The sequence below is a fragment of the Pararge aegeria genome, chromosome 18 (genome assembly GCF_905163445.1).
Source record: "Pararge aegeria chromosome 18, ilParAegt1.1, whole genome shotgun sequence".
Classification (NCBI taxonomy): Eukaryota; Metazoa; Arthropoda; class Insecta; order Lepidoptera; family Nymphalidae; genus Pararge; species Pararge aegeria.
In genome coordinates this window covers 3,267,458-3,291,402 of record NC_053197.1, presented here as the reverse complement: position 1 = coordinate 3,291,402, position 23,945 = coordinate 3,267,458, and the positions used below count along the sequence as shown (strand labels likewise).

General features: G+C 35.3%; 1 protein-coding gene across 1 annotated transcript in view; it reads left to right on the top strand.

Moving 5' to 3' along the window:
* Positions 1–2,514: 2,514 nt before the first annotated feature.
* LOC120631732 overlaps positions 2,515–23,945 on the top strand; it is a 44,729-nt gene continuing 23,298 nt past the window's right edge. Inside the window, exons 1-3 of the mRNA XM_039901414.1 lie at positions 2,515–2,773; positions 3,698–3,850; positions 4,540–4,725. Of these exons, the coding sequence (XP_039757348.1) occupies positions 2,515–2,773; positions 3,698–3,850; positions 4,540–4,725 (598 nt within the window). The remainder of the gene's footprint in view (positions 2,774–3,697; positions 3,851–4,539; positions 4,726–23,945) is intronic.

The window sequence follows — 23,945 nt, the reverse complement described above, 5'->3', positions numbered from 1 at the left end:
ATGTAGTGCGAAGACAAAAGCGAAACGAAAAAGAGTATGCAGAGTACTGCACGTCGAAAACTGATGTATCTTTTTATGAAACGCTAGATTGGTTTATAAAAGGTTAGGGTTGCCTACGTTCGTGCTTATGTATCAATTTTACTGTGTATTTCATGCTTATGAAACGCTTGCTAAAGCGGTGATTAGCCAGTGGTTAGAGGTTCGGGCTCCCTTTTGGGGTAACAGAGTTCTATTCCTTGCACGCACTTAACTTATCGGAGTTATGTGTGTAACAGCAGGAGAATCTGTATGATGTAATTTATAATTTCTTCAATCCTTATACTCCACACCAAACAAATCTTCGGCAATATACCCCCTACGCACGTTTCGCTCCGAAACCGTTGTAAAGTCCGTTGTAGAAATTATTCATTGTAAAGTCAACATCTCCTGAAGATGCTCTGGTTTCGGAGCAAAACGTGCGGAGTATAGCAAATTAAGCATAATTTTCATAATATATTATAGATTTCCGCAAAGTAACGCCTGCTTCTATCCAATATATCTTCTGCGCTGCTATTAACATCTACTGCACCACCACTACTGAGACACCAACCCCTCTGTCCAGCGTGCTGACAGCTGATTATAAGCAAACCTTGGGAGAGGCCTATAGTCCAACAGTGGATCGTTATAAGCTATTGATGATACAGCAGTCTCCAAACTTGTTGGCTGCCCTAAAGTGAACATACGCTTACAGTACAACACTTTGTAAAAATATAAAATTCATTTATTCATTAAAAATTCATGTATAAATTGAATTTTATTTTACTCGACGATTCCGTGAAATCCTCTGACCTGACTGAGCAACCAACTTGAATTTTGACATAGAGTTACTAGAATGTACGGAGAGTAACATAGACTTTTTATTCTAGGAAATCAAACGGTTCCCGTGGTATTTGTAATATACCGTAATAAACGCTGGTGAAGTACGAGTCAACAATAATTCCAAATTACAGCGTTGCACACTGAAAACTTATAACTACTTATCCACTATGCTAATGCAAAACCTACCTCTTTTCTATGTTTTTTTCCTTTTACGCCTTTATATTATCAAAATTAAGCTAACTCCTCAGGAGATGTTGACTTTACAATGAATAATTGTTAAGATAAAAACAATGAATCATTGTAAAGTCAACATCTCCTGAGGATGCTCCGGTTAATAGCGATAAGGCCACCAAATCGTACTCTCTCAAGAAAAAAAGTGTATTCATTCATTCATTTCAACTAAATCGATCCCCGTGACACATTTAAAAACCAAATGTTGTTGATAAATCTAGCATTAACTATTCAATTCATTTTATTAGTTATTTATACTTACAAGCTAAATTTGTTCCAATTTTAAAATTTCAAAATATATAGAACATAAAGTGGGTAAGCTCCGTTCTGTTCATTTGATATTCACAAAGGTTCTATCGGTTTGTAATTTGCAATGATATAAAACGGCGTGAAAACACAAACAAACCGGTAGAAGGCTCATATTATGCACATATAGAATCATGTATTTTTAATTTGGTTATTAAATAAAGTTTAAGCCAAGACCAGCGTGGTTCCGTCCAATATTTCCCTCAGCTGTGGAAATCAATAGAGGGATTTCATAGAATTGTATGATTGGAATGCCGAATTATCTTATATTTAGAATTATTAATATATTTTCATTATTAACTATATTTATACTACAGAACAGAGCTGTGCGATCGATATATTATAAACTTAGAAAGTTAGATCACGTGAATCCCTTCGTGCCAAATTTACAGAAGGTAGGTAGGTAGGCAAGGTATACTCATAGTACCTTGGCAATATAATAATATGAATTATCGTTGGTAATTGCTCAGAAATAAGGTCGCATAACATAAGGTTCATAAAGGCACTCGTACTGCAACAAACTAGTACTGTTAACTTTTACAATAAAATTATAATCTTTATACATCAATACATTAGTCGTTTAAACAAAAAGAAGAAATAAACAATCGACTTACTAGAAACGGACATAAAATAGTGATATACCATCTGCAAAGATAACAGAAATCCTTAATAGGATAGGTAGGTAATGATTATAGTTAGGTCTACCATTATCTAAGTTAAAACAATATTTTAAGACACATTTAATAAATCGTGTCGTTGATGCTTTACGAAACCGGTAGGGTCAATACAAAGAGACTGAAATTACGATTTAAAAGTGCTGATAAACTAGGCATGAAATAAATGAGCTTCGATTTTTTTTAATGATAAACACAAACTTCAGAGGCTTATCATGCGTGGAGTTTGATTGCTTTAAAGGCCAAACAGACACTCAATTTGACAAGCCCATAGCGAAAAATATTATAGATATTTTTAAATCAATAGGAAATCCAATAGTTTTTTTCTTACTAAACGGATCTCCAGTAAGAAAGTAAAACTAATAAAAGTGTAGACTAATAAGCAATCATAAATGGACACATCGTTTCACTTTGCAGAGAGCAAGCAAATACTTCTGTCGCAAAAATGGACGGAATGGAAGATTTCCCAGCCGACTTCACCAAACCTTTTATAATTCCTTTTACTTATTTAAAGAGATGCAATTTTGTATTTTTCAATAACGACATACCTTTCTGGAAAAAGCAATGGCGGTTCGTGATCGTGATAGTGGTAGTGATTCTTAACTTCATCTCTATGTGGATTTACTTCTTTCAAGTGTTTGGGCTGCAGACAAGTACTTCGGACATGGCATTCGTTGCATGTGCTTGCCTTATCGGACTCCAAAGTATGTTTTGATACAAACACTATTTTTACCAAGTATATTTTTTGTAATTTCTTTAAAATATTAGGAATTGACGAACCAGAACTCTGTGGGCGATGGACAGAGCTATGCTCGGATTACTTTACCTGTTCAAATCAGGAATGAGGAGATCCAGAGATAGCTCAGTGAGTCGCGAAGCTGAAGTGGCAATAGGCGGGGCATATAGTTCGGAGAACCGGACGCTATGGTCCCAAGGCGCTGAAACAGCGACCTCGCACCGGTAAACGCAGCGTCGGAAGATCCCCGACGAAGTGGACGGATGACGTCAAACGAATCGCTGGGAGCGAAGACCCAAGCATAAGACCGTGGTATTTGGAACTGCTACAAAAGACCTATGTACAAAAGTGGACGTCAAAATAATATATATTACTAGCGTACCCGCGCGACTTCGTCCGAGAATGAGTCCGGTGTGATGCCCGGACAGACAGACAGACAGACAGACCGACAGACTGACTGACAGACAGACAGACAGACAGACAAACAGACAGACCAAACATAAATAAAAATCTTTTTTGGACTCAGTAGCAATTATAAAGCATCCCCGGTCAAAATTTTCAAAATATATTAAATGTACAGAAATCTTCCAGTTACAGTTTTATTATAAGTGTAGATATTATAATATAACTAAGATTTTCCTTATTTTTTTTTCTCATTGTAATCATAACAACTGCAACTATGCAATAAATTAGTAGATAGCTATTTAAGCAAAGAATATTTGTGGCAAATGTTTATCTATGCTATGTAATGATTGTTCTAGATTGTAACATTTTAAATCTTAAAAACAAAAAATAAATAAGTAAAATGTTATTGCAACTGATATATTTATGTGGTAAAGAAAGATTTTCTAGTCTCTATCTTGATGAATGATTTCTTACTGGTACTTTTTAGGTATTTTAAAAGCAACAGTTTTGCTACCAAAGAGTAATGATATCGAACACCTGATAGAGGGTTTAGCTAAGATGTGGAAGACAAAAAATTTAAGTGTTGTTCAAATTAAGGAAAAAAATCGGCGACTGGAACAATTAAACTTTAGACAAACAGGTAAATATTATATATATACCCCAGCTGTCCGTTACAAGACTTAAGGAATCGCTAAAGTATCAAATAGTGGTTGTTGAAATAAGACCCAAAACCATTATAATTATTATATAAATGACCAAATCGGTCGGGAAAACCAAAATATTATATTTTTTTTCTATACGGCAAATATTGATTTGACGGCAAAATGGCGCAGTAGATACCCTGCTTTCTGAGTCCTAGGCGATTGGTTGGCCTGGCTTCGATTCCAACTGGAAAATGTTTGTGTGATGAACATGATTGTGTTTCAGTGTCTGGTTGTTTATCTGTGTATTATAAGTATTTATGTGTATTACCTACAACTGAATATATTTATTGTAAATATTAATTTTAGTTTGTAATTATTATTTCCTTCGTAAAAATGGTTGTGTACTATATTCATAAAGAAAAATTTAACAGCTATCTTAGTACCGATAACACAAGCTACGCTTACTTTGATGCTAGATGGCGATGTGTGTATTGTGGTAGTATATTTAGTTATTTATTTATTTAAAGATACAACTTTTAAAAAAATAAGTATAGTCTAATAGTGAGTAAATAACAATATATTTTTTATTCATTGATTGTTTCTTTTAGGAAAAGTATACTCCTGGCTATTTACTCTGAGGTAAATGAAATATTTTATTGTAACATCAAACTCTTCTTTGTTCCAGCTTTGTACTGGGGTACTACAATAGGAACTTTACAAAATGTATTTCTTCAGCTGTTTAATACAGTAATTGGGAAAATTCGTCACAAAGATTTTGATTTTCTTCTACCATTCGGATACGTGTATCCTTTTGATCCTGTGAAGAATTGGGCACGGTACCTACTGGTGTATGCTCTCCAGTCATATAGTAGTAAGTATTTGACTATAATTTGATGGATAGGTGCGTACTAATAATATACGTTCTATATTTAGAAAACGGATCCTAGTCGTAATAGTGTTACAGAAGTCAAATGTCTTACAAGCCGAGCTGAGTTTTTAAGGTTCACCAAATTATATAAATAAACGTTAAAGTACAGTAGTTTTAACATTAATCCACTTCAGTATCTTATCAGCGTCTTGCTTTATCTTAGAAGCTAAAGATATTGTGGAGTCAAATCTTGGAGCCTTAACGACGACCATTATTCTATGGACGCGGTAACTAGTAGAGCTGTTTCTGACTGCCCATCCGGGAAAGTACTGCCATTCTGTCGCTAAGCAGCATTGTTGCAATACTGTGTTTCGGTGTGGGCGAAGTTGCCGATGTAATTAAAGGAACACGAAGCTTAATACTTACGCGTCAGTTTGATGGACATAGGGCGGCAGGCAGTCGCAGGACGTGTTCCTTATTTATTTATTAATTTAGTATTTATGTACCATAAATTGTTATTGTGAACATAAGATACATGAAGTGTATAAATAGAAAGCTAAGGATAAACGAAAGCTTATCTCTATAAAAGATCTCTTCCAGCTACCCCAGGATGTGAGTAAGATGATTTAATTGTGGTATAGGTCAAATAAAGGTACAATTTACTTCATAATTACGTGCCCTGCGAAGTGTTGCACTGTTTACAGGCAATAGTATTGACGGCCGATTGGCGCAGTGACCCTGCTTTCGGAGTCCAAGAATCGAGCCCAGGTCGGGTTCTTTTCCCACAACTGTACAATGTTTATTTGATGAACGTGAATGTTGTGAGTGTCTGGGTGATTACCTGTATATAAAAAGTATTTATGTATTTTATTCATAAAATTATTCATCAGTTATCTTAGTACCCATAAAACAAGCAACGCTTACTTTGGAACTAGATAGCGATGTGTGTATTTATTATTTATTTATTAATAGTTTTCCATTTATCATAAGGTGGGACATCTGTTTGGTTCCTCAAATATTAGTAATAAAAAAAGAAAAAAAAAAACACCAAAACAGGTCTATGCATCGCGACGTAATCTCTACAAATGTGCCCCAACTCGGTGACAGCCGATGCACCACAGACTTACGACTACGATCATTCGAAACATGAGGTCATCATCTACATGAACTTACTAAGATATTATTTTATAGTGATATAAAATATAAATTTAAATAGATGTTGGCAATCAGGGTTTTGATAATGGGTAGCGCCCATCCTAACCCTGATTGACAATTTTTAGTTCACGATCAAACTTTAAAACGTATTCTTTATTTGTTACAAGTAATTTGTTTGATAAACTACTATCTCGGCATACATTGTCTGATCATAACTTTATGCTCTCAACTGAGTACGGAATTCGCTATTCTACGGGAGGGCATAAAAAATGCTGCACCAATGCCAAATAGATTTATAATGGCTAGAGGGCCAACCCTTGATGAAAACAGAAGTATTGAAACAATGGCCAATAATCATCAAGAATTACTCAAGTAAGTAAAACATACAAAAGATTAATAAATCTTACTAATGTTAGCAACACCGCGTTCCGTGTGCGACGAGCGATGCTTTGCGATACACTTTGGCAGCTTGTCTTGTGTGAAAAACTAAGTGTCGCGTCATCGGAATAAACTAAAGCGAGGGCAGCCTTTTGGAACGTGAAGGAATGCTTTGCCAGTCTTCTACGCCCGAGCCTTCAGTTCTCCAGACTTCGTTATATCCATTGTATTGGTCCTACCTTTTTTGATTCAACACTATATATTTGGTCATTGGTCTAGTGGTTGGTATTCAACTACGAATCTCGTGGCCCAGGGTTCAAATCCCGGGTCGGGTCTAGAATTGTTAAGTGTTGTTTTTTCTGTTAAAGAATTTTCAGTACCAGCCCGGAGTTAGGAAATTGGCGGTGTCAATCCCCGTGCCTCAACCCAACCCAACCCTCGGAGAGCACGTTAAGCCATCGGTTTCGGTTATTATTACTTACTTGTCATGATAGTCGTTGGAGCAGCGTGGTGGGTCTATGCTCTAGAACCGTCTCAATTTTTAGCATTTTGAATTGATCATTACTAATATTATAAAGAAGCGGCGATAGCCCAGTGGGTAGGACTTCGACTTCACTTTCGGGGGGCCAAGTTTGAATCTCAGCACGCACTGTGATGGCAATCGACAGAAAACTTATTAATAATTATTTTTAACAGTATATTTAGAGATTTACAAAAAACTTTGCAGTTTAAAATATTAATTTTTTAAACTGTTGAATTTTTATTCACAATTGATCTGTTTGAAAATATTGGAAATAAATAGTCCTAAATGATTTTAGTGTTTGCCAATAGCTGGTGTATAAGTAAAGAAGTGTGGAGTATATGACATATACTTACGACCAATCCGAATTGTTAATTTTAAATAACGTAAACGTTACTTCCGTCAGAAAAAAATCTGAGTTACTAGTCGCGCCTAAAGAAGTTTTACTTCAAAACTACATTATGAGTCCATATTACGGCGTAACGCCTACACGGTCAGTTATATTTTGGCACAGGTGTGACAGTCCATCAACATTTAAAAAAGAATAATTTGAATCCAGCAGTGTGTGTTGTGTGCTTAATTTCGATGGCCGACTTGCGCAGTGGGCAGCGCCCTTGCTTTCTGAGTCTAGGCCGTGGGTGAAATTCCCACTACTGGAAAATGTTGGTGTGATGAACATGAATGTTTTTCAGTGTCTGGTTATTTATTTGTATATTATTCATAAAAATATTCATCAGTCATATTAGTACCCTTAACACAAGGTATGCTCACTTTGGGGCTAGATGGCGATGTGTGTAGTGTCGTAGTATATTTATTCATTTATTAATATTATGATTTAGAAAGAAAAAAAAAATTTAAATTGAAAATCGACCAACCCTTGTCATTCACAAAGTTTTCGTTTTTCAGACTGGCGTGGTTATTAAATAATATTTTTTGTCGTATGGTTTTCATTGACATGTGTTTCTACGCTATTATAATGTGCTTTTTTGCTGTTAGTTTAACGGTAAGTTATACCTTCACCTGTTAAATAGTGGCAGGGTTTGTCAAAATCCCTTATTTACCCTGAATAAAATGTATCCTGGTTTCGTCTCCAGGATGCACTATTACTATGTCAAAATTTCTTCAACATAAGTTAAGCCACGCATAGAAACAAATGATTTTATTTAATCCCTCATCTACATTTTAAGTTTATATGGAAAATAAATACTAAATCGTTTTTTTTTTAATTCCACTAGAGTACACAAAGTCAAAGTCAAAGTCAAAATATCTTTATTCAAGTAGGCCCATAGGTGGCACTTTTGATGCGTACAAAGGAATTACACGGTAGTGAGATGATGGCGATAACCACATTCGTAAACTTAAAACTAAAGCTACGAGGGTTCCAAACGCGTCCTGGTCTAAGAAGAAGCCCACAACAAACTTAGCCGGGTGTTTTTTTTTTGTTATCACCATCTCACAATGTCATTTTAAATTATTAGAAGAACACTACAGCACAGTATATGTTAATGATGTGGTATTAAAATAAAGAGTTCAATAAATTAAGATTGGTAAATGATGACGCAGTCTAAGATGGAATTACTGTTAGGGAGTAAGGTAGTCACATTCCCTCATCGGTTTCTACATGACATGGCCCTGGCACACTAAATCTCTTCGCACGTCTTTGACGGTAGGGTGGAAACTTGCCACGGCCAAAGCCTCCCACTAGACCGGACCAGAGAAAATTCAGAAATTATAAATTCCCAAATTGCCCCTGCTGGGAATCGAACCCGGAAACTTCCTCCTTAAATTAACAGCGCTCACCGTTGCAACAGGGAGGCCGTTACAATGTAATACTAGTAACAATACATTCGTGATGCAAAATAGACGACTTAACCATGAAAAAGGTAAAATCATATTAAATAAAAAAAAAAGACAAGTAAAAGTGCACTTTTTGATACCACATATAAACAATGGAATGTTTATAAACATTCCATTGTTTATATGTGGTACTTATATAAAAACTGTATAGGTGTAATACAGTTTTTATCCTCCTACTTAAACTTCTTGTAAATATCCCATCTTTTTATTATAAATGTTATCCGTCAAACGACAACGTGGTGCTAACCTTGTTTAATAATGTTTATTTTTTTTATTTAAAGGTATCTCATGATGCTGTAGATAAGTTCACCCATATAATGAGTACATTAGCTTTATTGGCTATGGTTTACCTATTCTGCTACTACTGTGAAATGCTGAAAGAAGAGGTAACAAATCTGAAATAAATTTATATTCTCTAGATCTATTTAATATCTACCACATAAAAGAAGCAGAAAAAGTCGCGGTGATAGCCTAGTGGGTAAGGCTTCGACTTTCCTTTCGTGGAGACCGAGTTCGAGCCCCGGCTCGAGTTATGTGCGTTTCTTTAAGCAATTTAAATATCACTTGCTTAAAACGGTGAAGGGAAACATCGTGAGGAAACCTGCATGCCTGAGAGATCTCATAACGATCCCATAACGTTCTCAAGGGCGTGTGAAGTCTACCAAACTGCACTTGGCAAGCGTGGTAGAGTACGGCCTACAGCCTTCTCATTCTAAGAGAAGAGTACGGCCTACATACACCCTTCTCATTCTGAGAGAAGACCCGTGCTCTGTAGTGGATAATGGATTGATGATATGGATGATGATCAAAAGTAGGAGTGTTGTGGTGACGGGTGCCCTGTGATGACGGCAGAGTGAACGACGTATCAGAATCCCTACTAATATTATAAATGTGAATGTAAGTTTGTTTGTTACCCTTTCATGTAAAAACTACTAAACCGATCATCACGGAACATTCCTGAAGGTATTAGAAGTAATAAAGGATACTTTTTATCCCGAAATTAAGCTCAGTTCTCTTGGGAGAGGGGACTAAACTGTTTGACGATTTTAAACCAGGCTTAGCTATCCTAAATACATAAAGTGCTGCCACATTTATAAGGCACATGTCTTTCGAAAAACAAAAGCGGACGAAGTCGCGGGCAACAGCTAGTATGAAAATAAAATGAAAATACACTTCATTGTACACCTAACAGAAATGAAATTATAAACAAAAACAACACTAAATAAAAAACAGGTACAATGGGCGGCCTTATCGCAAAAAAGCGATCTTTGCCTTGCAAACCCTACAAAGAAAAGGAAAAAAAAAACACTTAGACTTAAGGATTAGGTTGTACACAAGAAGCAATTACGAAATAAAAAAAAAAAAATATTATTATATCATACAAAGTACGTAAGCATACAACACAAAGAAAAATTACTCAGAATACAGATGTCACAATTCCACATCTCGCGGCTATCGTACAAGGTGACCGTGGGATTATAACGGGGAAATTGCAGCATCGTCCTCTCTGCTACTACTGCCATTTAATGTGATTACCAACACGTCCGTCCAGCCTGATGATTATCGGCAAACCCTCTCTGGTAATAATAGGGAACACAATTTTAATATGGCAATCAAAATATGTGCCGAAACAAAACGCTAATAAAAATTACTAATTCGACATTTTCTCTTTCCCTCTCATTAAAACTCCTATCTTTATTTTCTCGCGCACGTTCTATTCGTGAGAAACATGGCCGTGTAAGTTACAAAAATTATATAAATTAATATCGTTTCGCATAACGCCTTATTGAGTATTGTGCTGGTGAACTTTATTGTGGGTAAGTGGAATAAGTGACACGCTGAATTCTAGAAGGGGTACCGTGAGTTTATTCCTTTTCCAGATTAATTGTCTTTCGCGTGCACTAATCTTTATACATTTTTCTTTTTCTTCTATAAATACAGTACGCTTTCTTTAAAATATTACAGCTCCCAAAACGCTATATTCCTACCACCCCCTTTACCTAACTCAACTTTTTATCTCATACGTACATTACTTTCAACAACAAATACACTTAATACAAAACAGAAATTTATTATGGCAAAATAAGCTTTGATTTAATATGCTACTATCGAATCTATGGTAAGCTCTCTTAAGTTTTTCGCTTGTTAGTTGATCGCAAAGCATTTTGTGGTTAATGTTATAGTTTGTGTTTAACTAAGTTGTGGAGATTATGTGTTCGTTTGTTTCCCTGGAAAAGGTAAAACATACAAAAATAATTAATATTTAGTTTATATAAGTTTTATTTTTATTAAAAAACCAGTTGAGTATATATTCTGTAAAATATTACAGAGTGAAAAAATAGCAGAATCTGCGTATGAGAATCCATGGTATGAGGGAGGTACAAACTATCAGAAAACCATTAGATTAATCATCATGAGGTAAGAAAATAATTTATAATACCGACTAAAGACACAGTAAGGTAACTTTGCGCCGCGCCGGCTGTGTCTCTCAACAAGACTGAAGTGTATACGATAAACAAAATACCGACATAATTGACTTACTAGAAATATACCCACAGATTGTTAAAAGTATAAAATGATCTTGAAAAACAGCAAACTGCTAAGTTTCTTGCCGGTTCTTCTCGGTAGAAGCTGCCTTTTGAAACAGCGGTAGAGTCGCGACCAACTGACGTACTGTACGTTTCAAAAGTGCTTATAAACTAGGCCTACTTGAAATTAATTAATTATGATTTTTTTAATTCTTGGAAGTCCTGGTAAATGCCAACATTGTCTAGACAGCTTCTTCTTGACGGGATATGTAGATCGTCTTAATACATTCGTCAGTAAGAGACCTTACATCGTCCCGTACTTAGTGCTATGTCTGTATAGTACCTGGATAATATTTTTATTTGGTAAATAAAAAAAATACCGTTTTTGTTTAAAAATAATGTAAAGATGGTCTAATGAGACAAGTAAGAATAATAATTAGAGATGGCTTCGTCGGATCTCTTAACCATCTTTACTCTATGTGTATATTATATAGAATTCTAATCAATTTTGGTCCACAGGGCGCAACTTCCTTGTTATGTGACATCGTTGAATTATGTGCCAATAAGTCTTAACACTTTTACTACGGTAAGTACACGTAATAAAAAAAAAAAAAAAAGTTTATTTAATAAATAATTCTAATGGCTGGAGCCTTATTTTATGGATAGTAATACTACCCCTGTGTCAGAAAACACATCTCTTCCATAACAAGAAATAAACATAAAAACGAGCCGGGTGTTTTTGTTATCACCATCTCACACTGTCATTTAAAATTATTAGAAGAGTAACCTGGTTAGAGCAATTATTTACACCCAAGCTTTTTTATCGATTATTTAGTCCTTTATACTATAATACGACTTTTCTATAAGCTTACGTTTAATACAAACTTTGAACTTTTTAAGAGACACCTCCAAGATGTCAATGGGTAGTTTATTGTAGAATTGTGTGCAATTATGTTAAGTACAAATTATGAATTTTATGTAATCTAGTATCTTGCACTGTAAGTTTATACTTACTTCTTAAATTATTGCACAGTTTTTCAAAGGTATACAAACAAAAAAAATATTTTTGTTGATATTAGAAATAATAGACATGTTACTCGTAACAACACAACTAGAAATATCTTTATCCATAGGTACTTATAATAAAACTGCCACTGGATGATTTCAGTATTTTTTTAATATATCAATCTGGATAGAGACAAGACAGATTTTTATCCGTCAGTCTATCAGTCTGTTCGCACACATCGATTCTCCAGGTCAACACTTAGGCTATTTTTAATCCCAAAAAAACTATATGTATCCTTAGGAAAAGGGAATAACATATTTTGATAGTTTTACACCATAACTCCGACTCTGATATCTAGACCGAGTTTAATTCCTCTATTTTGTTGGAAAGATCAGTTTAATTATGTTCTTGACAAAATTCGGCACGGAGATAGCATCGTGGACATGGAAATTGTATAATTTAGATCCGGCATACGAGTATGTCCGGGTATAAATTATGTAATTTCTATCTCCTAACTAAACAAGCACAGACGAAGTCGCGGGCTACAGCCAATGGTATCACTGCCGTAACATTATAACTAACTATTTGACGCTTACTATGTATTTTATGTTATGTGTTTTACTCTAAAAACATTTAAATGTTTTTTCCATTTTCAGGTTGTCAGCACTACTTGGTCTTACTTTTCTTTGGCGACAACTATCTATGGAGATAATTAAATAAAGTTAGATCCAATACAAGTTGCTTAGAGTAAAATAGCTTACTCATCTCATGCCTCAAAATATCTTATGCTATACTAGGTGACCGCGTACTAAACAAGAACTGCTTTTTATGCATAAGTGTGTATATAACTTTTTTCTTGGGGAAATCCTTATGAATACCACCGCGCCAAAGAGACACGGTGATTATGTCGGACTCGTACCGACTAAAGCCACGGTGTTCCAACCAGTCGCCTGGAATACATCTGCGACCCAGCTAGCGGCTCCCTCCGTTGCAGACCCTCCTCTGAGACAAACTAAAATTCCCCTACATTCACCGAAGGAGCACCGGGAACACCGGGAACACAGGGTGCGGTGGTATCTCCAACGGGTGAAAGATTCAAGTGTGTATATAAAATCAAAGTCAAAGTCAAAGTCAAAGTCAAAGTCAAAGTCAAAGTCAAAGTCAAAGTCAAAAATATCTTTATTCAAGTAGGCACTTTTGATGCGTACATTACATGAGAATTACACGATAATGAGATGATGGCGATAGCCATATTCGTAAACTTAAAACTAAAGGTACGAGGGTTCCAAGCGCGGCCTGGTGTAAGAAGAAACCACAACAAACTGAGCCGGGTGTTTTTGTTATCACCATCTCACACTGTCATTTAAAATTATTAGAAGAGTAACCTGGTTAGAGCAATTATTTACACCCAAGCTTTTTTATCGATTATTTAGTCCTTTATACTATAATACGACTTTTCTATAAGCTTACGTTTAATACAAACTTTGAACTTTTTAAGAGACACCTCCAAGATGTCAATGGGTAGTTTATTGTAGAATTGTGTGCAATTATGTTAAGTACAAATTATGAATTTTATGTAATCTAGTATCTTGCACTGTAAGTTTATACTTACTTCTTAAATTATTGCACAGTTTTTCTTAAATTTAGAAATGTTTTTATGAACACACATTGAATTTTCAAATATGTATTGTCATCTTCAAGCTTTAAATTTATCTCTCAATGACTCTCTTGGACACATTTTGTACATCGATCGAACAGCCCTCTTCTGCAGCACGAAAATAATGCCAATATCAGCAGCATTACCCCATAGTATGGTTCCATATGACATAATACTGTGAAAGTAACTAAAATAGACCAGCCTAGCAGTTTTTACGTCGGTCATATGGCGTATCTTCTTTACCGAATAGGCAGCAGAACTAAGCCTTTTCGATAAATTATTTACATGAGGGCCTAAGTAGTATAACCTGAGTTATCTGAGAAATCAGAATTTTTGTTTATGGGATTTGATATTTTAAGTGTCAGTAGTAGTTTCTATTGTAAAATAAATGCAGACATGATTTAATTCAAGATATATTTCGGGATGAAATCAGTGATGAGGACATCACTGCTTCATCATTTCTTTGCTTACAATGAAATGAAGGGTACTGGTCTTACCCAGAGGTTCTCAAATAGGGGCCTGAAAATGCGGCGAAATGGTTTCAGTAAAGGATGGTACGGCAGTGTTTGCTTCGCGCTCTTCTTGGCGGGTCGATAATAAACAGACGTCTTTTGTCAGAGAACTTGACACATTGAAGGGACGGAGAGTAACATTGGCCACTTTTTATACCAGTAACACAAACGGTTCTCACGGGATTACTAGAAAATGTAATATATAAAGGCGCACGAAGAACGCGGGCAACGGCTTGTTAAGAATAATTAGTAGTGATTATCAGTGGCGTGCAAAGAGGGTATGCACAAGCGGACGGGTGATATAAAATGGAAATAATCACCAGTACAATTTACAAAAAACTTAAGGGAGTAAGAATGTAAGAGTTATAAACAGCCTTCCATTGAAGTTTTTATTACTCGCACTGGAAATTTACTTCGGTTTATATCATTTGTCCGTCAATTTCTGATGTAATAATTTCAACTTCAATTTCTAAGGATTATAAGTACATCAAGGACTGTAAAGTTATGCACGTTCTATACAATATTTGTATTTCAACAATGTAATATTTTGTTTCTATAATAGTGTTTTTTTATTCCGCAATGTCCTTCCCTGCAATCGCACCTGCTCGTAAGTGAGGATGCAGTCTAAGATGGTATTGGACTAATCTTTTAAGGGTATGGTAGTTATATTGAACCCATGCTATAAGTATTTATGTATATCTATCTATTTACATAAAAGAAAAAGTGTGTGGGTATGTTCCGTATAGGCTCCGAAACGGCTGGACCGATTTCAATGAAACTTTTACAGAATCTCCGGATTGATCTGGCGAGTGATTCTGTAAAGTTTGGTGACGATCGGAGCACTCCTATTTTTGATCTGTCAAACTGTCAAATACAGCTTTTATTTACTATGATGATATTCTATTGTTGGGTGTACATGGGTGTAGATAATTATCTTCACCCGCTCGAGAAGAGAATAGAAGAGAATAAATACGGAGAGAAATAAATGATTTAATATATTATGAGACTTAAATTAAAAATTTAATGATGTAAGTTTATTGTTTAAATAAAATAAAGCAAAATCTAGCCCGGCGAAGCGGGCTGAGTACGCTAGTTATTCATAAAAATATACATCAGTCATCTTAGTACGCATAACAAAAGCTACGCTTACTTTGGGGCTAGATGGCGATGTGTGTATTGTCTTAGTAAATTTATTTATTTATCCTTAATCGGTTTATATGCGACATCGTTTCGGTATGAAGCGGCACGTTTTTGTCAATAGGGTGGTAACTAGCCACAGCCTAAGTCTCTCACGCACAGACTAGCTAAAATTCTAAAATTATAAATTCTCAAATGCCCCTGCCGGCAATTGAATTCGTAACCTCCCACTTTAAATCACAATTTACCGGGTGGTCGACAAAGGTTTTAATGGTAAAGTAGGATTGTATTTGGAAAGCAGCGTCATGTCCGAATTCGGAAGGTAATGCCGTAGTGTTTACAGCTTGCAGTGAGAGCCTCCACTAATGGTTTTAAAATCCGGCTCACTGGCAGTGTCCGATACCGCCCGGTGTGCGAGAAAATAAAACTACGCCACGTCTATTTCAGCTGCACGGCTTAAGGCTAATGCTCGGCATCCAGGTTTGTGAATGCTTAACGTTTTATTTAGTTGTAGTTCTAAAAAAATTTAAGTATTCAGTATCGCTAAGCCTTAAATGAGGGGTTTGCTGCTGTCCGCTGAGGAGTTTTGTCCTCTATCTCCAACCACATTAATCAGATCTACACAAAATTTGGGCAAAATTAAACACATATTATAACCTCTATAGTACAAAAATAGTTATTTAAATCGGTTATAATTTGTCGGAGTTATGGTGTAAAATCGTCGAACACTTTCATCCCCTCTCCCGAAGCTTTACTCGTATTCTTACAGGTATCAGAAGTAATATAGGATACTTTTTATTAAAAAAATATATATTTTTTTTATGAAAGATAAATAGTATCCTATATTACTTCTAACACTTCCAAGAATATGTGTACAGAGTTTCATGATGATCGGTTAAGTAGTTTTCGCTCGTAAAGCGTAACAAACAAACTTACATTCACATTTATAATATTAAGGATTACTATAAAAAATATAGCTATATATAAATGCAATGCTCTATTTATGAACTTGTTGTGTCAGCAAGTTTAAGGTAAATATAGATTGAGTACAATTTGCAGGATATTTTATTTACCACTGCGCAATATTTTTTAGTGGTTCTGTATCATTAGTAGGAGATATTATTTTCATAACTTACATTATTCTTTATATTTTAGTTAGGGCTCAGCCACTCTACTTTGAAATTGTCACCTGAAGGAGATCAGACCCGGGGCCTCCCATGTATGAACCCGGGGGTATATCGCTCACCATAGCGACAGGGGAGTCGTCAAAAATTTCATATGAATATCCCAATGCAGGCTTCCTTAAAAAAAGGAGAGAGCAATTTAGAGCACGTAACATCTTTCACGCTTCTCTATTGTGGGGCTGCGGGCTTTGACGTTTAATATTACGTGTAATCGGAACCGATGGTTTAATTTAAACTCGAGATACGGTGTAAGAAAACACAAATTAATGAAATCTGCGCTATCACTACGAAATTGTAACAGAAAAATGAGCTTTGGACAAGCAGGCTTTTGGTGATGGTCCCATTGTCATTAATAGTCTATAGCAGTCCATTGCTGGACGGTCCTCTCTCAACGGCTGGGTTTGCCTATAATCACCACCAGCATGGTTAGCATGGGCAGGAGACAAGGAGGAGGCAATAATATCCAAATTATATATGTGTAATAATAAACGGGGGTAAACTTCTCCTATTCCATGTTCCGTGCTTTATCGGGTGGACATTATATCCCCTGGCAAGGGATATAATCGGGAGATGTATTTTTTGTCCCCTGCTTGTGCTCCGCTGGGGAGACAGATTGGTTATGACAGAAGTTGACAGTAGGAGTAGCAACAGAGAACTTTTCTGCTCATTCTCCTTTATCTCCATAATATTATCTTACTCGATCTGGACGACTCTCGCGGGAAGAGGCGGGGTTGGCAAACTGTAATCACCCTGTAAAATATAAAATTTATTTCGCGTACCTCATAAAGTGACAGGAGTCACTTGATCTTAATTTTGCATGTGATGTTAGGGCTGTATCTGATCTCTTTCAGTAAAAACTATGGCAGTGGTTTACTCAAAAACTACTAGCGTTTCGGTTTCACAGATAAGTTAAGAGACAGTAAATAATGTACCTCTAAAGCCTCTGAAGTAGGTATTATTTCGGTTTTCATTTACACGTTATATATAATATAGATTAGGATATATTGGCATTAAACGTTTGACCGTTGCATTCTCACTTATAATACGGTTAAATTGCAGCTAAGATTTGTAAATTAAAAATATATATGATGGAACGTCGTGTTTTGACTCTATATTTAAAACAAGATTAGCTCATCTGCAAACTGCTCAAAATAAAATATTAAAAACTCTTTTCCAATATCCTTTTCGAACTTCCACCAAAAAAATCTATAGTGATACTAAAATAATGAACATTCATCAATTATATATATATAGCACGTGCATCTTTATTAGAAAATCAATAAACAAAACAATCCACACTAATATCACTTTCACAAAAAAGAAAAATAAAACTCGTCGAGCCAGTTTCCTTACCTTACCTAGAACAAGAACAAATTATGGTAAAAAATCCCTTACCTTTGAAGGCGCCAAATTTTATAATAAAACTCATTAAATGTATTCAAAACTAAATTAGCTTCTTATATATATTAAGTAATACCAATAAATTTAAAGACGAATACATTGAATGAGTAGATAATAGTAAAATTGAATTTAGTTTAGTCTAATGGCGAAGTGTATTAATTTATTATAGAAATTAAGTTTCCTATGTAAGTGACGTAGGTCTTTGTATGGGAATAAATGTCTTTAAACCTAAACCTATATTTTAAGGTAAAAAGAACTACTCAATAGAATAAATCACAATGATAACGATAAAAATCCTTCTAAATAAAAAAACTGTGATTGCATATAAATAAGTAATAAATAAACAAAACCTATTATGACCGCAATAATTGACAGAAATATGAACCGAATAAATGATTAAATCTTTTTTAAAAGACTTAAATAGTAAGTTTATTTATTACATTCGATGAAATAAACGAAAAATGCTTTATTGCGTTCGTATTTTAAAGGTTCCATTATGCAATTCTCATTCTGTAAGTAAAATAAAATAAAAAAGCTTTAATTAAGTTGAAAGTAAAGTAAACAAGCGGGAAAACTCGCGTTGAAATTTTCCTCGCCGATACAGAGTGTGCTTGAAAGGTCGGTAATAAAATAAAGAGAGATACGGTTGGCGTACCAGCATCCATCACCAGGGTTATTTTTTATTATTACAACGCTTATTTAACTTTAACTGCCTCATTAGTCTACTGGTTATCAAGTTTGACTACGGATGACGAGATTCTAGGTTCTATTTCGAGGGCTACATAATTATTGTATTAAATTCTAAGTTCTTTTAACGACCACTCTCATGGCGCAGCGGGGAGCGCTGTGTAGTTATATGTGGGAGGTCCCGGTTTCGGTTTCCGGCGGCAGTAATAACGAATTTATAATTGCTGAACTTTTTATCAAAATTAAGCTTAATTTGCTATAATCCGCGAAAAGCAGGAGAATCTGTGTGGTGTAATTTATAATTTCTTCAATCCTTATACTCCACACCAAACAGATCTTCGGCAATATACCCTCTACGCACGTTTCGATCCGAAACCGGAGCATCCTCAGGAGATGTTGACTTTACAATGAAAAATTGTTAAGTGTTAAGAATATCATGGATTTCCGCAAAGTAACGGCTTCTTCTGTCCAATAATTGCTGAACCTAAACATTAGTACATTTTGAGACAAGTTAGAGGAACACGTATACAGCTTCGGCCGTGGCTAGTTACCACCCTGCCGATAAAGATGTGCCGCCAAGCGATCTACGATCCGGTACGATGTCACGTAGAAACTGATTAGGGTTTTATATAACTGTCATAGCCGTAATAAAAGGTTAATCCGTTACCATCTATGGCATCACTTACCACCAGGTCAGATTACAGTCAATAACTAACGCTAACTTGTAGCGGAATAAAAAAAATGTGATCTAACCGATTTCAAAGAACATTTTCATAAACATATTTGTCATGACATCCAGTTTGATAAAAAGGCTTGGGTATGAATTGTTATGAAATGGTAACATATTATAAGTATGATAGGTCTAAACGAAAAAAGCGTTTTTGAATGTTAAATAAAATTTGATTTTTTCCAAGGGAATGGAACATGTTGATTACTCTATTTCATTCATTTGTAATTCATAAAGGCTCTATCAGTTTGAAATTACATAACCGCGTCAATATAAATATATAGAACGGTAGCAGGGTGCAATTTATACAAGCAGTTATGAATTTTGTATTAAACGAGATATAAAATGAAGATTTAGCAGCGGCAAAGGGGTTCTGTATATAATCTAGTGAGCGTACAATAGTAACATATTAAATCAATGCTACTTACTGTGTTCGGCGGTGGATTATGTATTCCACCGCCGAACGAACGAAGAGTTTTTGTCTGAGCCCGGATGGTTTTCATCTGTAGCAAGATAGAACAATTATAGTAAAAATTTAGGTGTTGAAAAAGAGCGACTGCTGATTGTTTTGCCGGCTTTATCTCAGTAGGATTTGCCTTCCGAATCCGTGTCCGAGTCAGTACATGCAGACAGACGTGTAATGGCGCGAAGTGAAAAGTTTATATCGACCCATTACCTGCCCAATACAGGCTACAATGAGAAGGGGCTTATGGCCGTAGAACACCACGCTGGCTCAGTGCGGATTGGTGGACTCCAGACACCTTTTAGAACGTGCAGGCATGCAGGTTTTCTCAGTTGGAGCAAGCAATATTTAATTGGTTAAAACGCACAGTACTTAGAAAAGTTAGAGGTGCGTGCTGGGATTCGAACTGGGGCTTCCGGAAGTGAAGTTGGAGTTTTACCTAGTGGGTTACCACCGCTTCACACCGCTTTCTTATAGTATGCCTACTTGTAATAAATGAATTTTGATTTTTTATGAATTTGAGTTTGAATTTAACTTAGTCAGTTCCCTGTATTAAGATAACATGTGTAGTGTTTGAGATATTTAATCCTATATCTTTAACTTCGTTATTCGTAGTTACACATGCTTGCCAATGATCCAACGACTCAACTATATATATCAATTATTTTGCTAGAAAATGCAAAATGACATACCTAGGAGTTAATAATTATTTTTTATAGTGTGTCATATCCAGTGGCGTGCATAGAGGGTACAGGGTATGCAAATGATATTAAATGGAGGAAATCTCCAATACGAGTTATAAAAAACTTAAGGATAGGCATTGTAAGAGTTATAAAAAGCCCACCCTTAAGTATTTATAACTCGTATAGGAGATTTTCTTCATTTTCTTCATCTGCATACCCTGTGCATACCCTCTATGCACGCCACTGGTCATATCCTGCCAAGATGGGCATGTCAATAGTTGTCGTTAATCATTTTCACAATTGTCAACATTATCTAACAATATTAGTAGTGTCACATTTAATAACAAATAAAAAAAAAGATAGCAATACCGAATAGAAAATCACAAATTAAATAAAAACTAAATACTCAATACTACAATCAATTAATTAATATTACTTATTATGATAATTTGTCTATTAGTTAGTCATTGATATCAATGATATGATAATGATAATAAAGCCTATTTACTGGAATTATAAATAATACTGATTTGAATCACCAAAAAAAAAATATATATATTAAACGAATGAAAAAATCTAGCAGAATTCTATTTCAATAAAACATTCAATAAAACTAATATCGTGACCCAAAAGCTGGCGCTTATTTAGCCCAACGGCTAAGTCTAGCAATTCAAAGGGGCAATAGCGCCAACATTTTACCATGCCCATTAGTGAACAGTAATTATTATAACTTACAACTTAAAGTCTGATTATGAATAAAGAAATTTAAAAGAAAACAAAAAAATTCAATAGAAGGATCTCCGAAAATTATACCGGAGAGTAATATTAGATTATAAATAGCACGTTTATATTACTCGCTATTATGAATCGCTGGTCACTTCGAAGTGAGCGAAGGAATATCACGCTACAAAAAAATGGATGGAATGCATTTCCCATCTGACTTCACGAAGTCTTTCGTCATCTCTTTCAATTATATAAGGACTTGCAACCTTCGATTTTTCGCTAGGGATATTCCTTTTAGGAAGAAATACTGGCGTTTTATTGTCAAGAGCGTGATCGCAGTTTTACAATTAATGTCGATGTTGATGTATTTATATCGTGCGTTTGGATCGCAGGCGAGCATTTCCAAAATAGCTTTCACGACCGCTTCGGCCTTAATTGGGCTCCAGAGTATGTTTTTTATCCACTTTAATTATTATGTACGGATCGATGCCACTATTGTCATTTACAGTAACAGGATTTAGGAAACAGATATAAATAACTGAATTCATTGTTGATCAATTACTTGAGAACTTACTAACCGTCATACTATCGTAACCGTACTATGACGACCTCCCTGGCGTACGGTGAGCGCTGTGAATTTAAGTAGGACTTAGGAGGTCCCGGGTTCGATTCCCGGCAGGAATTTGGGAATTTATAATTTCTGAATTTTCTCAGGCCTGGTCTGGTCGGAGGCTTTGACCGTGGCTAGGCTACGTCCCTACCGACAAAGACGTGCTGCTAAGTGATTTAGTGTTACGGTGTGATGTCGCGTAGAAACCGGTTAGGGGACTGGATCATCACTTACTACCAGGTGAGATTGCAGTCAAGGGCTAACTTGTAGTGGAATAAAAAAAACCTAAAAGAAGTAGTAAGTGATTGTGGCCAACTAAACCTTTAACTTCGTCTAAACTAAAAAAAAGTGTTCGTTCGAGGCACCAATATCGGAAAAAAACTAACACATACCTAATGTTAACGAAACAGAGCCCAGGGCTTGAAGATAATATCGACCTACATGGATAGAGCCCTTTTCTTACATGACGAATTCTATCGGATATTTACTACCGCAAGCTGTGATGAACTTTGGTTGCAATCTGAAGAGTTACGGTAGTAATCAATTGATGTTTTCAGGTGTTTTAAAAGCGACCGTTCTGCTACCAAAAACGAAGGACATCGAAATCCTTATCGAGGGTCTAGCTAAGACATGGAAAACGGAAAATCTGAGTGATTTTCAAATTAAGGAGAGAGATCGACGTCTGGGGCAATTAAATATTGGACAGACAGGTAAAAAATCGGCGTTAAAATTAAACGAATTTCGAATGTATAATCCCTATTCAATATTATAAATGTCAATGTAAGTTTGTTTGTTACGCTTTCACGCAAAAACCACTTAACCGATCCTCATGAAACTTTGTACACTTTGTTGGTTTTTTTGGAAGTGTTAGAAGTAATATAGGATACTTTTTATCCCGACATTAAGCTCGGTTCCTTTCGGAGAGGTGATGAAAGTGTTTGACGATTTTACACCATAGCTCCGACAAATTATAACCGATTTAAATAATTATTTTTGTACTATAGAGATTATAATATATGTTTAATTTTACCCAAACTGTGGTTGGAGATAGAGGACAGAACTCCTCAGCGGACAGCAGCAAATCCCTCATTTAAGGCTTAGCGATACTGAATACTTTAAATTTTTTTAGAACTACAACTAAATTTAATGCCACATCAAAAAACAAAATCAAACGCAGACGAAGTCGCGGGCAACAGCTAGTTTAATATAAATCACATGTATTTGAATGATAATTTGTGTAATGTAAACTAATATATGTATTATCAGATATTAGTGAGGTGTCTTTGATTCCTCTACATTTGATTATCTCCCTAAGTGATTATGAAGTAGTTATGAATGTATGGTGATGATGGTAAAGGAGAATGCCGGACGTAGTATGGGATTTGGTTTCACTTAGTATAAGGTGCCTTCATGGAGTTTATCTCATTTTGAAGAGTTTAATAATTACAATATATTACCAAAAACAATAAAACTCTAGTTCGCTGGATTTCAGAGTTACAAGCAAATGAAGTTCGTGAATTAAGGTTATTTTTGACAAATGCGATTATTGTACCTTGATTGATGGTACTGTTCACAATATGTATTTTTCGTTTTGTTTTGGTTTTGCGTACACAAGTGACGTACCTCGTTTGATTTTTTTGAGTAGATTTAAAAAAGATGACGAAAATAATAGAACCACTAATTTATCTCATTAAAAGATTTTTTAACCGATTAAGTTAAGGCTTGGGATTTTAGAGGATTTTCTTTAAAAATAAAAACTTAATTTTTGATACCAATTTGAATCAGGCACCAAACGAAACCGTGTTCCGGCATTCTCCAAAGATGGTTACGAGCTGGCAGTTATAGTAAACCCATACTTCTAGTTAAGTTTAGTAAAATTAATGTAATATCAAATGATTATACTATGTCGTAGTTTTCTACTGGGGTTCCGTAATTGCAATAATTCAAAACTTAGCTCCGCACTTCATCCATACAGTGTATGGGAAAATTCGCCAG